We start from the raw sequence: 15,470 nt of genomic DNA on the forward strand, positions 1-15,470 counted from the left end.
AGAGTAAAAGCCAAAGGTCTAGCCATGTCCTACAAGATATGTAGGCTCTCAACTGCCTTCCTAATCTCATGTATTACTCACCTCTACCCTCATCACTCTGTTCCTGTGCACTGGCCTCTTTGCTGATCCTCGAGAATACCAAACTCACTCTGCCACAGGGCCTTTGCACCTGCCCACTTTCAGAAGAATGAATTAACCAGGTAAGGTATATTCACAGAATGAAAATGAATGATCTCCAACTTCACACAACAATATGGATGAATCTCACAAGTGTGATATTGAACAAAAGCATGACAACTTTGTGAGTCTATTTAAATGAAGTTAAAAAAGAAAATAAACACATAGGCAAAACTAATATATGCTTTTAAAAGTTAGAAAGTAGCTCCCCTTAGGGTACGAAAGAGACATGATGGGGGCATGTTGACAATGCGCTGTTTCTTGACTGCAGATGTGTTCAGTTTGTGAAGATTCATCAAGTTCTACACCTATGATACATGCACATTTCTAGTATGTATATTAAATGTCAATAAAAACTTGAGGTTTTTTAATGTTCCTGGTTGTTCCTAATTTCCAAGAAAGAAATGCATCTTCTCTCTCCCTCCTCACCCGTGCACACTGCTCTGGGCCCCACTCCTGGTCAGCCCCATGTTCTTCATCACACAAATTATGATTATTATTTATTTATTTATTAATAATAATTAATATTTATTATTATCATTATGATCAGGCTTTTTTGATGGGTCAAGTACTCGAATTGGATTTATATCTCTCCATTCTAGTCCTGCTGAGTTCCTTCATGAAATTAAAATATTTGCATTGGGGATAAATTCTTAGTATTCTTAATCATTAAAGATAACAACCAATATCTCCCTGTGGGCCAGGGTCTATGCTATGTTCACAATATCTTCTTTGTCCTCCCAAGAGTCCTGCAAGATATGGGATAAGATCGCTCTGCCCATTTACAGGTGGGGAAGCTAAGGCTCAGAGAGGTGAGAAACACTCCTAAAACTGTGTTCTTCCTGTTATTTCAGGTCACACCTCCACGTGCTTCGCTCTGCAACAGGCTTCATTCTGTTTAACGGCTTTTAAACAGGTTATGCTTTTCATCCCCGATTAGAAAGGAAGGCCAGATGGCTTGTAGCCACATCTGTCGGAACTACCTGGAAGCTACCTGGTTACGAGTGTTAACGGGAGTGAGGGAAAGAATAATTGTCTTGCATATCCCAAGTCCTGATCCCTCACGCTCAGTCCCAGACTGCAGAGGAAACCTCTAATAGTCAGACAAGCCAGGAGAGCTTTAAAAGTCCTGGCAAGAACTCCGAAACCAGACCCGGCCAGCATGTGTTCCTGAATATCAGAATAGACGCTATATTTACCCTGCAAGCTTTTCAGCACAACCGAAAGCTATAAATAACCATTAGGGCCCAAGCAAGTGGCCTTAACACACGGATTTTCTTCCAAAAATGCAGACCCATTTTAATTAAATCTGTCATTAACCTTTGGGGAGGGCAGGCCCCCTGAATTCGGTTTGCTTTCCGAGACACCGTGAGTAATTTTCTATTCTTTGAACGTGTGGGGATTAGCGCGCTCCCTGGTTGTTCAGCCTGGAGGCTTGCACAGAGCTGAGCTCCCGGAGAGGAGGCTGCGGGCTTGAAGTAAATGCATCCTGCAGCCTGGGGCCTCACCCTGCCCTGGGCGTCCTCATCGACGTCTCTTTGCAAAGACAATCCTTTCTCACCCGCTCTCCCCCAGGACAAGATGAGTGTCATGGCTGTGCTGATGCTGCCTCTGCTCCTCCTGGAAATCAGCGGCCTCCTCTTCATTTATCAAGAGGTATCGCGGCTGTGGTCAAAGTCAGCCGTGCAGAACAAAGTGGTGGTGATCACCGATGCCATCTCAGGACTGGGCAAGGGTAAGCTGGCTGCGCTCCCACCAGTTCCTGTTTATGCCCTGAAGGACAGCGGTGGCGGGGTGGCGTGTGGGCAGACCCGCACAGTGGGCAGGGGCCAGTCCTGTGTTCTCCCCCAGCATCTCTCATTAACCAGCACGGGCTGCTCTCCCGGGGGCTGCAGCTTCCTTGTCTGATAAATGGAGAGGTTGGAATATCTAGGGTTGCAAACTCACAGCCTGAGGGCCAAAATGGGTTTGCAGATGTGATTTGTTTTGCCTTCATGGGGTTTCCAGAAATTATGAAAACGCTAAGCCCTTCGCTGGGGCAGCGTACTGGTTGTGAGCCCAGATTCCGGGGCTGGGTTCCATTCCTGGCTCCAGCACTGACTAGCTGGTCACTTCCCTTCTCTGCCTTGGATTTCCCATCTGTAGAGGAAGGAAGCGCACCAGTCGTCCCCACTCCTGATGCTGTCGTGAGGAGTAAATGGATTCACAGGCGGATAGCACTTAGAGCGGCGCCCGGAGCTGTAGTGGGCACCACTCAAGGGTCAGCGGTGATGACAGTGAACGCAGTTAGGCAGAACGTGCACACTCCAGTGTGTCACACACCCCAGTCCCCATTATGTCACACTCGGCCTGAGTCTCTCAACCATTCTAACCCTGGCCTTGGAGGCATTTGCGTTTGCAACCCCTGAATTAGATAGTCTCAGAGGGCTCTTCCGCTGGTAGCATCTGTGACCTGAGAGGTAGTGACTGTCCTTAGGTTTGCAAGATTCTGACTCTGTCATTCCAAGCAATGGTAGTGCAACCCTCTATGTCATATAGTTTACAGGCGATTTTTGCTGCATTCTGTTGTTGTTGTTGCTGTTGTTGTTATTTTCAGTCAAGCACAGAACCCACACAGCCAAACATTCATTAGTCACTCAACAAGTGTCCATTTGGTCACTATGCTCTGAGTGTCGCCCCTTCCTAGGAGTTGTTCGGGGGGCTGGGCGCTGCTCCCACAGTGCTGCTGTCACGAGAACATCCACAGCCTCTGAATTCTCGCAGAGCTGCTGCTCCTTCTCCCAGGTGTCCTGATTGGAAAAAATCTGCATGCTTTGAGGATGGGTTAGATTTCAATGGGTGATCAACCTGGGCCAACCATGTAAGATAAAAAAAGAGAGCAGAAGGCAGACAGACCTGGCTGTTGGTGTGGCCCCTAGAGGAGTCCCAGAGACAATTCCCAGAGAGGGTGTCCTGCAGCATTGAAATCAGAGCTCAAAAGCAGGGGTGGGGACATAAACTCGAACTCTGCCTTCTACGGGGGCAAGCCAGGGCACACGTATTTGTCAATCAGGCCGGACACAGGCCAACAGGGAGGACTCTTGCCCTGGAGAACTGGAGAAGAGATGCCCCCCAAAGCCATTCAGAATCAAAGGCTTGGGGAAAAATCTTGCTGTCCAAATAAAACGTCTTTGTCCAGCATCAGGCCAGGCTGCTAACATGCGAGCCCTGATACGACCGCCACCGTGGAGCCTTCCTGCCACCTTAATTGCTCCTTCCTCTTGGAAGGTCCCTGAGGGACTGGCCTGGTAACTCCTGCGGCCCCCGGTGTGTGCACACCACCGTGAGCGTTCTTCAGACAAGTACCATAGCCGTGCATTTCTCAGCTGGCCCCTAGATACATGCTTCCCAGTGGTGAGGCTCGTATTTTATTCATGGCATTCCCACAACTAGCTCAATGCTTGGTATGCAGTAAATACTCAGAAATGTTCACATAATGACTAATCTCGAAAGGTGACATGTGATCAGGGAAGGCACTCACCTAGATAAGTCTGTTCTTGTGTATTTGTTTTACTGATTTCCAGTTTGATTCTAACATGGTCACAGAATATACTCTGTATGATTTCAAGTGTTTTAAATTTGTTGAGATGTGTTCTATGGCCTGGGCTGGTCTATCTGGGTACACGCTCTGTGAGCGTGTGAAAAGAACGTGCACTCTGCTGTTGCTAGGTGCAGTGTCCTGGAAATGTCGGTTGGATACTGTCGGTGGTGGAGGTTGTTCAGTTTCTCTGCGTCCTTGCTGGGTTTCTCCCTGACTATTAGAACTGCTGTTCCATCCATTGCTGAGAGACGTATGTTTGTTTTAGTAGTCTTGTTGTTTTTAAATCTCATTCAGCTGTAGTCATACATTGTATTCACACAAATCAAGGGCCCAGGAAACACATCTCGGGAGGAAAACGGCATTTCCAGAGGACTATGGCCCAGTCTGTCCTGACTGCTGCCAGAGTCCTTTTCCACTATGTCTTACCGACCCACCCTCAAAAGAAGTGCAAAGCAGAAAAAAATAAAGTCCCAGTATTTAGCAGTAACTTGAGGAACTGGGCGTGTGTGACCTTAAATAAATGCCTAGCCTCCACACCCTGCTGATGACAGTGATTCCAGCTGCCAACTGCTCCACTTCTCAAGTCCCAGGCAAGAAAAGCGTGAGGGGCGCCCGCCGAGTGGCGGACGTGGGCTGTGCACAGCCACAGCCCACCCAGGACCAGGGAACCCGCGTGAATCCTGTGGGCAGCGCTGGTGCCAGCAAGGAGCCCGGTGCCCAGCTATTTACTGCGGAATCAAACAGACTAAGATCAGGACATCCAGCCGTCACCCCGAGCCCCCACAGTTCAGCCATGGCTGGAATGGTGTCACCCTGCGCCCACTGTCTCTGCAGCTAGAGTGACAATCAAAATGCCCAACCCCTGGGCTTGCTCTTCTTCCAGGCGTGCTGGACCAAGGTCAGCCCCGCCTGCGTGTTTTTGCTTCTAAGATGCAGTTTCTCTCCTCCACACATTTCTGAAATAGGGCTGGTTTTCTTTCAGTCGACAGCATCTTACAATCTCCACAGGCCCTTTAAAAAGTCATTTATTATTTCTGAAATCGGGAAACATCTTATAGTCGATGGCATCTTAGATTTGATGAAATATGGAAGAAGGACTCAATTTATGATTATTGGATGAAAAAGGAAAAGCCTGGTGCCCAAGTGCTTGACACCAGACAGGTGCTGGGCTGAGCCGATAAAGAATGAGAATAGGGCACCTGAGTGCACCAAGGCCCGGCGTCAGCGCAGTGACTTAGTAGGGAACAATGCCCAGGCTTGAGTACCAAGGTGGTGAGCGCACCACTGGCTCCAGCCTCCCAGTGCCCCTTAGCAAAGGCAGGGTGTTAGTGGGAAAGAGGGCAGATGGCACGAAGGCAGAAACAGCCCTGGCAGTCTCTACGACGCCAAGGCCAGAGGTTTGGTCTGGCTCCTGGCCCCAGGCCCCTACCCCAGTGCCCAGCTGGCGAAGAGGTGCCCATCCTCAAGAGAGGGAGGAAGAGTATGGTGGGCAACAGTACAACCCACCATGCTCCTTCCTCAGTGGGGGGCATTGGCCAAGAGGGAGCCTAGTGTGGAGAATGAGTCACCCCCAACCTGGACCTAAGACTCCCTGGGTTCCCGTCCTGGCCTCACCGCTTCCCAGCTGCATGACTCTGGGTAATTCATGTCAACTCACCGAACCTCACTTCTCTGATTTGTCAAATCTGGCACAGCCACTCGGCCACTCAAGATTACAGCTGAAACAGTGGGAGGCCAGGCATTCTGCCTCCCGATGACGTTTCTTTGAGTGAATTCTGTTATTAGAAAAGCCACATATATTAAAAAGAATTTTTTTAAGTAAAAGGAACATAAAACACACCTAGAACCCCACCCAGTCAGGAACATCCTGTGTGAACACATCATTTTATTTCCTTTAGGCGTCTTTATCATGCTTAACGCACGTGCCCAGCCGTGAGCAAACAGAGATCAAGGGTGTGGTGAGGCAGCCGCCTCGTACTTACCCAGAGGGGGGCGCCCTTCCTCTGCAGCTGCAGAAAAAAATGTCAGGTGGCCTCCTGACTTTTCTCATTACTGTTAGATCATGCAAAATCGTTTGGTCATAGTGGCTTCCAAAACATACCATTGACCCAGAAACTGGGACGCCCCGTTTAATACCTAGTGAACATGTCAACACTGAAGCTGAGCTTTCTTCCCGCCTCCACTGCTGCCCCCAGCTAGGGCGGCTGCAGTGCAGCTTCGTGCTGTTTCTGACCCTTTTGGGGGTTCAGGGGCCACAGGAGGAGAGACAGGAGAGCAAGAAAAATGCTCGCCCACTGACAGTGTCATAAGGCGGCGTCAACTCCAGGCGCCTGGCACGTGTCTGAAAGTGAGTCTGAATCTTTCTCTGCGGGCTCTTTTGTGGCCCCTTCAGGGGCCTCCCTGGGAGCGTGCACCTGCACTTCTCTGAAGTGGGGCACGTGGCTTTTTTATCTGCTTGCTCAATCCCCCCTCGGCGCCTGGTTTTCGGGCAGTCTACCCCACATAGACCCTCTCTTTTGGGGTCCAACTGCCCTCCTAAGAGGTCTTCTTGGGCAGATCTCGAAAGAGCTCCCAACCCACGCATGGCCCACCTCTGGCCACGGTTGCCGTGACTTCTGCAGTTCTGCAGGCCGGTCCTCACAGGGCAGCCTTCACTTACTTGTGAGGATACTGTCAAGTTCTTCTTTCAAAAGATTGTAGCAACTTATACTGCCACCAGCAGTGAATGTGTGACCAGCCCTTTTTCTCACATCTTGCCAAGATTGTTTTTTATTATCTGATAATTAAAATTAGTGCCATTTACATTCTTTATTATTGGCATTGATTTCCATCTTCTGTATATTAGTTCTTAGTGCTTCTTTTATGAATCACTTACTCATCTCCTCAGTCAATTTCTTTATTAGGATCTTTATCTTTTTTTCTTGTTGATTTGTAAGAGTCCTTTGTATATCAAATAAATGAATCCTTTTCTTGCATATAGGTTATAAATATTTTTTCCTACTTTGTCGTCTTCATTATTTTTTTTTTTTGCTATAAGAAGGGTTTTTAAAGGGTAAAATCTACAAATCATTTCTGTTATGACTTCATCCTTCAGTGCATGCTCACAAGATCTTTCCCCGGTGCGAGAGTATATTAATACATTCATTTCTACTTTCTTCTACTTCTCTTATGGTTCTGTTTTTACATTTAAATATTTAGTATTTTTTCACATAATGTATATAGCTTTTTTCCATTCCAAATAGGGTTGCAAATAATATGTTCTTTTCCCATTAGTTTAACATACTAACTTTATCATATACTAAATTCTCATCAGTACCTGGCTCTATTTCTATCAATATTTCTATGTAGACTTGACCTGCTAACACTCTGCTTTAACTTCTGAAGCTTTACAATATATTTTAATGACTAGTTTTTTCAAAATGTCATTTGCTTTCCTTCATATTTATCATTCTGGATAAAGTGTGCGAATTATGCCACATACAGTTTAGAATCTTTCTGTCATTTTCCAAGACCTGTTGGGATATTGATTTACTGCATCAAATTAACTTGAAAACAAATTGACATCTTTATTGAATTCTGCCATTGAAAATTGTCATGAACAACCCCTTTGTCAATAAAACACCTATGTTGAGAGAAATATTCCATTCTCTGCAGTCCTAACAATTCGAGGTGACATTGTTCACACAGTTACTTCTGGATTCGGGTTTCCCTCAGTCAGCAGACTGGCCACAGCAGGCCTCCTCCCAGCTCTCTGTTACGCCCCGTACACCTGTTTTTAGCCTCACTGAGACCTCTCATCCCTCAAGCCCTCTACTTGTCTTCTTTTCTTTTTATAAGCATAATTTTTATTTATTTTTTAACTTTTTTTTATTTCAGCATATTATGGGGGTACAAATGTTTAGGTTACGTATATTGCCTTTGCCCCGCCTGAGTCAGAGCTTCAAGCCTGTCCATCCCCCAGATGGTGCACACTGCACCCATTAGGTGTGAATATACCCATCCCCTCCTCTCGCCTCCGATCTGCCCAACACCCAATGAATGTTATTACTATATGTGCACTTAAGTGTTGATTAGCTAATACCAACTTGATGGTGAGTACACGTGGTGCTTGTTTTTCCATTCTTGGGATACTTCACTTAGTAGAATGGGTTCCAGCTCTACCCAGGAAAATACAACAGGTGCTATGTCACCATTGTTTCTTATAGCTGAATAGTACTCCATGGTATACATATACCGCATTTTATTAATCCACTCATGTATTGATGGGCACTTTCCACATCTTTGCAGTTGTGAATTGTGCTGCTATAAACATTGGAGTGCAGATGTCTTTTTTATAGAATGTCTTTTGTTCCTTTGGGTAGATGCCCAGTAATGGGACTGCTGGATCACACAGTAGTTCTACTTGTATCTCTTTAAGGTATCTCCATATTGCTTTCCACAGAGGTTGCACTAGTTTGCAGTCCCACCAGCAGTGTATGAGTGTTCCCATCTCTCCACATCCACGCCAACATTTATTGTTTTGGGACTTTTTGATAAAGGCCATTCTCACTGAAGATAAGTGATATCTCATTGTGGTTTTGACTTGCATTTCCCTGATGATTAGAGATGTTGAGCATTTTACTTGTCTTCTCTATTGACCCTTATGCCTTCACTCCTGCTCCCACCTGGGTCAGACTTCATGGTCCAACACCAGAATTGCTCTCTATCCAATACCACAATTCCCCTGCCCACGATGCCCACTTATCAAACCCCAGCCAGCTGTCCTGTCGAGCTCATCCCTTCTCTCCACCTGCATCAGGCTGCTGAGCCCTGCAGGAGAAAATCATATAGCTGTAAGGTCACTTTGAGTCATTGCACTCAGGACATCCAGCTCCAGTGGGCCAGTGTCCCCAGTCAGTCTGGGTCCACCACTTCTTGGTATAAAATGGGACAATAATAAGTATCATTCTGGAAGAGGTGTTGTTGGTAACTCTTCCAGATCCCTGTTCTTGACCATTTCATCCATTCACCAAGAGCTGTGAGTGTTGGCTGCTACTGGCTCACAGACACCCCCTTTCCCAGAGACTTGGAGTTATGCAGTCCATGCACTCACCCCCAGAGCGGACAGCCCACAGTCAGTGACTGGGTGACACAGGTGTACAAAGGCTGGTCTCTTGCCTCCAGGTGGGACAGCTCTGCAGTGGGGTTTAGGCTCCAGAATCTTCCTTGGATCAAGCCAAGGCTAGGCTTTAACTGAGACCACATCCTTGCTTGGCACCTACTCCATGTCCTCACTCCCTGATAGGTGTTCTCTGAGGAGCACTCCCTCAATAAATCCTAGCCACCTGGATTCCTGACTCAGATCTGCTTCTTGGGAACCCAGCCTAAGACACTACCTCATAAGGTAATTGTGAGAATTAGATGAGCTAATGTATGTGAGTCTCTTTCAACTGTTCCTAGGACAAGTAAACTCTCAAAATATGTGAATTTTTATTGCTTTTAAGTATCAGTATTATTGCTACACAAGAATGCTGTGTCTACCAGCTAATGCTCAGTTAAAAAAGCCCTATATTGGGTGATTCAGGAATTAGTTCCAGAGTAAATTTTTTTATTTAAATAGATTTGGTGGGTACAAGTGGTTTTTTATTACTTGGATGAATTGTATAATGGTGAAGTCAGGGCTTTTAGTGTACCTGTCATCTGAACAGTGTACATTATACCAAATAGGCAATATTTGATGGCCCAGCCCTCTCTCAACCTCCCCCACTCTGAATCTCCAAAGTGCATTATCCCACTCTGCATGACCATGTATACCCATCATTTAGCTCCCACATATAAGTGAACACATGCAGTATTTGTTTTTGCTTTCTTGAGATTTTCCGCTTAGGATAATGACTTCCAGTTCCATCCAAGTTGCTGCAAAAGACATGATTTCATTCTTTTTTATGGCTGAGTAGTAGTCCATGGTATATAGACCACATTTTCTTTATCCACTCATCAGTTGATGGGCACTTAGGTTGATTCCACATCTTTGTGATTGTGAATTATGCTGTGATAAACATAGGAGTGCATGTGTCTTTTTGATATAATGATTTCTTCTCCTTTGGGTAGATATCCAGTAGTGGGATTGCTGGATCGAACGGTAGGTCTACTTTTGGTTCTTTGAAGAACCTCCATACTGTTTTCTATAGAAGTTGTATTAATTTATATTCCCACCAACAGCATATAAGCATTCCCTTTTCACTGCATCCATGTCAACGTCTATTATTTTTACTTATTAGTAATGGACATTCTGACAGAGGTAAGGTGGTACATCACTGTGGTTTTAATTTGCATTTCTCTTATGATTAATGATGTTAAACATTTTTCCACATATTTTTGGCCATTTGCATATCTTCTTTCGAAAGATGTCTGTCTTTTATCCACTTTGTAATGGGGTTATTTGTTTTTTTCTTGCTGATTAGTTTGAGTTCCTTGTAAACTCTGGATATTAGTCCTTTGTCAGATGTATAGTTCGTGAATATTTTCTCCCATTCTGTAGGTCGTCTATTTACTCTGTTAATTATTTCTTTTGCTGTAGAGAAACTTTTTAGTTTAATTAAATCCCATTTATTTATTTTTATTTTTGTTGTATTTGCTTTGGGGGTCTTAGTCATAAATTCTTTGCCTAGGCCAATGTCCAGCAGTGTTTTTTCTAAGTTTATTCCATAATTTTTATTATTTCAGGTCTTACTTTTAAGTCTTTAATCCATCTTGAGTTAATTTTTGTATATGTTGAGAGATAAGGATTGAGTTTCATTCTTCTGCATGTGGCTCTTCAGTTTTCCCAACACCATTTATTGAATAGAGCATCCTTTCCCCAGTGTATATTTTTGTCCACTTTGTCGAAAATAAGTTGGTTATAAGTATATGATTTTATTTCCGGGTTCTATTTCATTTCATTGATCTATGTGTCTACTTTTATACCAGTGCCATGCTGCTTTGGTTACTATAGCTTTGTAGTATAATTTGAAGTCGAGTAATGCAATGCCTCCAGATTTGTTCTTTTTGCTTAGGATTGCTTTGGCTATTTAGGATCTTTTTTGGTTTCATATGAAATTTAGGATTGTTTTTTCGAGTTCTGTAAAAAACATTGGTATTTTCATGGGAATTGCATTGAATCTATAAATCATTTTGGGCAATATGGACATTTTAATAATATTTATTTTTGCAATCCATGAGCATGGGATATTTTTCCATTTGTTTCTGTCATCAATGACACAAATCAGTAGCATTTCTATGCACTAATAACAGCCAAGCTGAGAATCAAATCAAGAACTCAATACCATTTACAATAACTGCAAAAAAAAAATACCTAGGAATATACTTAACCAAGGATGTCAGAGTAAAATCAATTAGACAGAAAGTATATATACATATCCCTGGCTGAGTTGTCTATCCCTAGAGAAAATGTGAAGTAAATTGATGACACATGGTCTGAAAAAACGTGGTGGCTGTTTCCAATATCTTTAGATTGAGATATCTTTAGGGCTGTGGTCCTGGGGGACTAGGTGGACAGAGTCATCTTTCTGTTCAGTATAAGGAAGAATTTCCAATAATCACTTTCCAACAAAGGAAGAACTATTTCACCGCACTGTGAGCTCCCCTTCACAGGGAACAACCAAGCTGAGGCTGGAAATGACAAAAAAAGTTCCAGCCCAGGGAGGTGGATGAATAAAACAACCTCTAAAGGACCTTGCTTTGCTAAGACTTTTGAATTCTTTGAGTTCTTGAGTTCCTAAGAGAGGGGGGCTCACCGTCAGTGGCTCCATCCACACAGTGTGCCCGCCCTGCTCCTTCTTCCCCACAGAGTGTGCTCGGGTGTTCCACACGGGTGGGGCAAGGCTGGTGCTGTGTGGAAAGAACTGGGAGAGGCTTGAGATCCTATATGATGCCTTGATCAGCGTGGCTGACCCCAGCAAGGTAAGGCCTTCCAGCAGTCGGCTTGGGTAACCCCTGTGCACCGTTAGCCTCCACTCATTGCTCAGGCCCAGTTCTTGGGCCAAGTGGGGGAAGTTTGGTGATTGCTTTGGGGAATGGGAAGTGGTGAACACACTGACCTTGACATAGGCATGTCTTCTAGCCATAAGGGGTTGTCTCATTTTGACCACTCACCATGACAAAAATTTGTTCTCTGGCCAGCGATCTTTGCCCTGATTCCATAAAAGTTAGACTCAAAAGGATCCAGAAGATAGGGGATGTCCCAGGTATGGGTTGTAATTACAAGCACAGTTGATTAAAACAAAAAACAAAAATGACAAAACCTCAAATGTTCAAGTGATATCTCCTTCAAAGAAATCAGGGAAATGAAATTGCCTCCCAAGAAGTCTCCTAGGAAGTGAACACGTATTTCAACGAGGCTGCAGTTATCCAGGTATTTCTAGACCATTGTTCAGGGAATTGCCTTCACAGCTCCCTTCTGGAATTTTTTTCTTAATCTTTACCCTTGAGGTTGGATTTGATGTTTGGAAACAGCCAAAAGTCATTCGGAGGTGAGTATGGCGTTTGAGGAGAGGGATTGAACGGGCAAACAGGGAAACACCAAAGTCTCCAAAGTGTGTTTCTTGGGATGTTGTTAGGTATTGGGTAAAAATGAGGTTTTGTGGTCAACTGTGTGGGAAATACTATTAATCCAAGCTTGTCTGGTTTTTATATTGAGGGACTTTGGGGAGCCTTTGATATGCTGACACGCATTGTGTATCTCCAAGAGGAAACTGGAGAATAGTCTATGTTTCCCAAACAAATGAGACCCGGGAACCCTGTCTTCAAGGGCACATCTCAGGAAAAGTGTTTGCCAAACACTGGGATTGCATTGATCTCATGGTACCATCGATGTGCCCAACCTGCCCCTCTAAACCAACAGTCTTGATAACAGCAAGTGTCTAGGGATGAACACAGTGTCTGGCACATAGTAGGTGCTCCAAAAATATTGTGTTGAGTGTATGATTTTGGTCAAAAACAAAATGTACTACATTTTGCTATGAAGTTCTGTGATGGATTTTCTTGCAGCTTGTAACCCAGTTAGGAAAGGAGCTCAGAAATGTTGTAAGTAACAATGTCACCACTGGAATCAGTGCACAGCCTCTAAAGTGAACCATGGTGAAGGACAATACTCACCTGGATTTATCAGTTCTGGAACCTTGGCCAAAAGTTCAGACTTTATTATTACATATTTATGTTTGGATTGTTGTTTTTGTTGCCCAGGTCCTCAAGAATGTATTCTCTATCCATCTTCAACCCAGAGTCACTTCTGCTTCTTCCTCTTCATTTTTTTTTTTCAGCAGTCATTTTAGGAGCTTTGAATTTAAAAAGGGGTGGTGCTTAGATTAAGGGCCACCAAGGTCTGCAAGAGGGAGGAGATCCCACACATGCTCTGCCTCTCTCATTGATTCAACAGACGTTCACCCCAAAGCTGGTCCTATTGGACTTCTCGGATATCAGCTGTGTCCTGGATGTGGCAAAAGAAGTCCTGGATTGCTATGGCTGTGTGGACATCCTCATCAACAATGCCAGCATGAAGGTGAAGGGGCCTGCCCATAAGATTTCTCTGGAGCTGGACAGAAAGATCATGGACGTCAACTACTTTGGGCCCATCACGCTGACCAAAGGTCTCGTGAGTTTGACTTTCCCATGGGTATCTGGGACACCCGATGCTAGGGAGGGCTGTGTTACGTAGCTGGGACAATCATCAAACTCTGGATGGGACCCCCCAACCCCCTCAGAAAAACCCCTACTTATTTGGTGAGGGCTTTCAGCATTCTCACTGTAAATGTTGATGAAAGAAAAGGGATTTAGGAAATATCTTACTGGTATAGTTCAACTTCCCTCTCTGCGAAACCCCCTCTTCACACCCAAGCCCTGCCCTTTACCACTCTCTCCCCACTCACATCCATCGCTTCCCTCCAATGCAACATCTCCGGGCCATTGTGTTCATCCTTTGTATACACTTTGTTCTATCAACCTTGTAGCTGATCTGCTGCTAACCATGACAGTTGGTCAAAAGAGATTCTGTCCTCAGAAATGAAGAAAAAGGGTTTATCCCCGAACTACAAGAGACCCAGTATTCTTTCAACCCCTTCACAGAAACAGGGAAGGCAGGACGATGTCTCCCTTTAAAAGGTCAAGTTGTGGTTCCTATGTGGACCTGTTTGAGGGGCCCAGGAGACACCCAGTTGGAGAGTTCTCGCCGCCAAGTTGAAATGCAGAGCTGAAGCCTGGGAGGGTGGGGCTGGAGAAGACCTTGGGGTAGAACCAAAGTTTAAGCTCCTTCCCAAGTTTATCAGAGCAGAAGCTCACAGAGAATGTGAGCCTGGAGAACCCCTCCATTTAGGGAGTGGGGTGCCCTGAGAAGGCATGGTTTTAGAGTCGCCTTCTCTGCAGCCAGCTCCCATGCCAGGATCCTCTAGGGTGGGATTCTGAGGAGTGAGAGGAAGGGAAGAAGCATTTGGGGCAGAAAGATGCCTGCCCAGGGTGTCTAGAATGGTGTCCCAGAGATAGCAGCTTCTTCCAGTCCAGGCCCTGTGGACACACCATGCGGCCAGCACAGGTGTGTCATCCTAGCAACGCTTGACAAGGACTGTTCACGGGCATCAAAGTGAGGAACGGAAGAAGTGGAGCAGAAAAGGCCAGGACTGGTTTCCCCTTCTGGCTGCACCTCTAATGTGCTGAGGGCCCCGAGTCTAGTCATGAGCTCCAGGCCGCAGGGCGCCCACCTCTAACACGAAGGGGCTGGGCCTGACCCACCATTCGGAAAGCAGGGTCTCTGAATACCATCTTCTCATTTTCTGCCACATCCCTGCTACATCAGGACCATTATTTACTTAATATCTTTCTCCAAATGTCCTCACTTTTAAATTAAATTCACTTTAGGAAGAAGGCCTTATAATGCCAACAAAGTTTAAAATCCCCTTCACTTTCAAGAAATAGAAGGCAACCTGAAAACTAAACAAAGGAAGTTCTCCCAAGACAGCCTGAGACCTCCAGAGTCTTCCATCTCTTTGTTAAAAGGTTAGCACCTGCAAGAGAGGCAGTAAAGACATGTTAGAACCAGTAGGAGACTTCATGTGGAAGCAATAGGGGAACTGAAGAGAGAATACCCGTCTTACTATTGAAATCCATGTCACTTAATGCACATGGAGGGGGTCATTTAAGATCACCCAGCAATTCACCAGCTGAGTCCAGCCCACTCCGTGGACACACAGGATAAATGACAGCCGGAGTCCACGCCATCTCTGCCCTGCCGCCCTCTAATCACCACGGAGGCAACAGAGCCATGTGCGATGATGGGGTGTGGGGAGGGTCTCCCTGCGCCGCCTGGCTCGGGCTGGGATTGCGAACCGTGACTCATCGCCCCTGTCTTCCAGCCCTGCTTCCCAACATGATCTCCCGGAGAACAGGCCAAATCGTGCTAGTGAATAACATCCAAGGGAAGTTTGGAATCCCGTTCCGCGCGGCTTGTGAGTTGCTAAGACAAAAACGTTCTGTCTTTCGTTGCATGTCTCATGTTAAGACAGGAGCTGCTGTGCCTAAGACGGGGCATGTGGTTACGTTGGGGGGTGGGGCAGGGATGAGACCGCCCCTGTGCTGGATTGTCTTCCACCCCTGCACTTCCTGTTTTCTCCACCACCTGCAGCATGCAGGTCGCCTGGGAGATGCTGAGACAGAAAAGATAAGGTCTGTCTCCCCGCAAAGTTCA

General features: G+C 45.5%; 1 protein-coding gene across 2 annotated transcripts in view; it reads left to right on the forward strand.

Moving 5' to 3' along the window:
• Positions 1–1,751: 1,751 nt before the first annotated feature.
• Positions 1,752–15,470, forward strand: part of DHRS7C (dehydrogenase/reductase (SDR family) member 7C) — a 19,657-nt gene continuing 5,938 nt past the window's right edge. The window contains exons 1-5 of one of the 2 annotated variants that reach the window (XM_012655635.1): positions 1,759–1,912; positions 11,586–11,698; positions 12,651–12,653; positions 13,173–13,383; positions 15,139–15,231. In XM_012655635.1, coding sequence (XP_012511089.1) covers positions 1,759–1,912; positions 11,586–11,698; positions 12,651–12,653; positions 13,173–13,383; positions 15,139–15,231 — 574 coding nt within the window. Of the gene's footprint in view, positions 1,913–11,585; positions 11,699–12,650; positions 12,654–13,172; positions 13,384–15,138; positions 15,232–15,470 lie in introns of both variants that reach the window. The other variant, XM_012655636.1, reaches the window with a different exon arrangement.

Source organism: Propithecus coquereli, unplaced genomic scaffold (genome assembly GCF_000956105.1).
Source record: "Propithecus coquereli isolate 6110/MARCELLA unplaced genomic scaffold, Pcoq_1.0 Scaffold482, whole genome shotgun sequence".
NCBI lineage: Eukaryota > Metazoa > Chordata > Mammalia > Primates > Indriidae > Propithecus > Propithecus coquereli.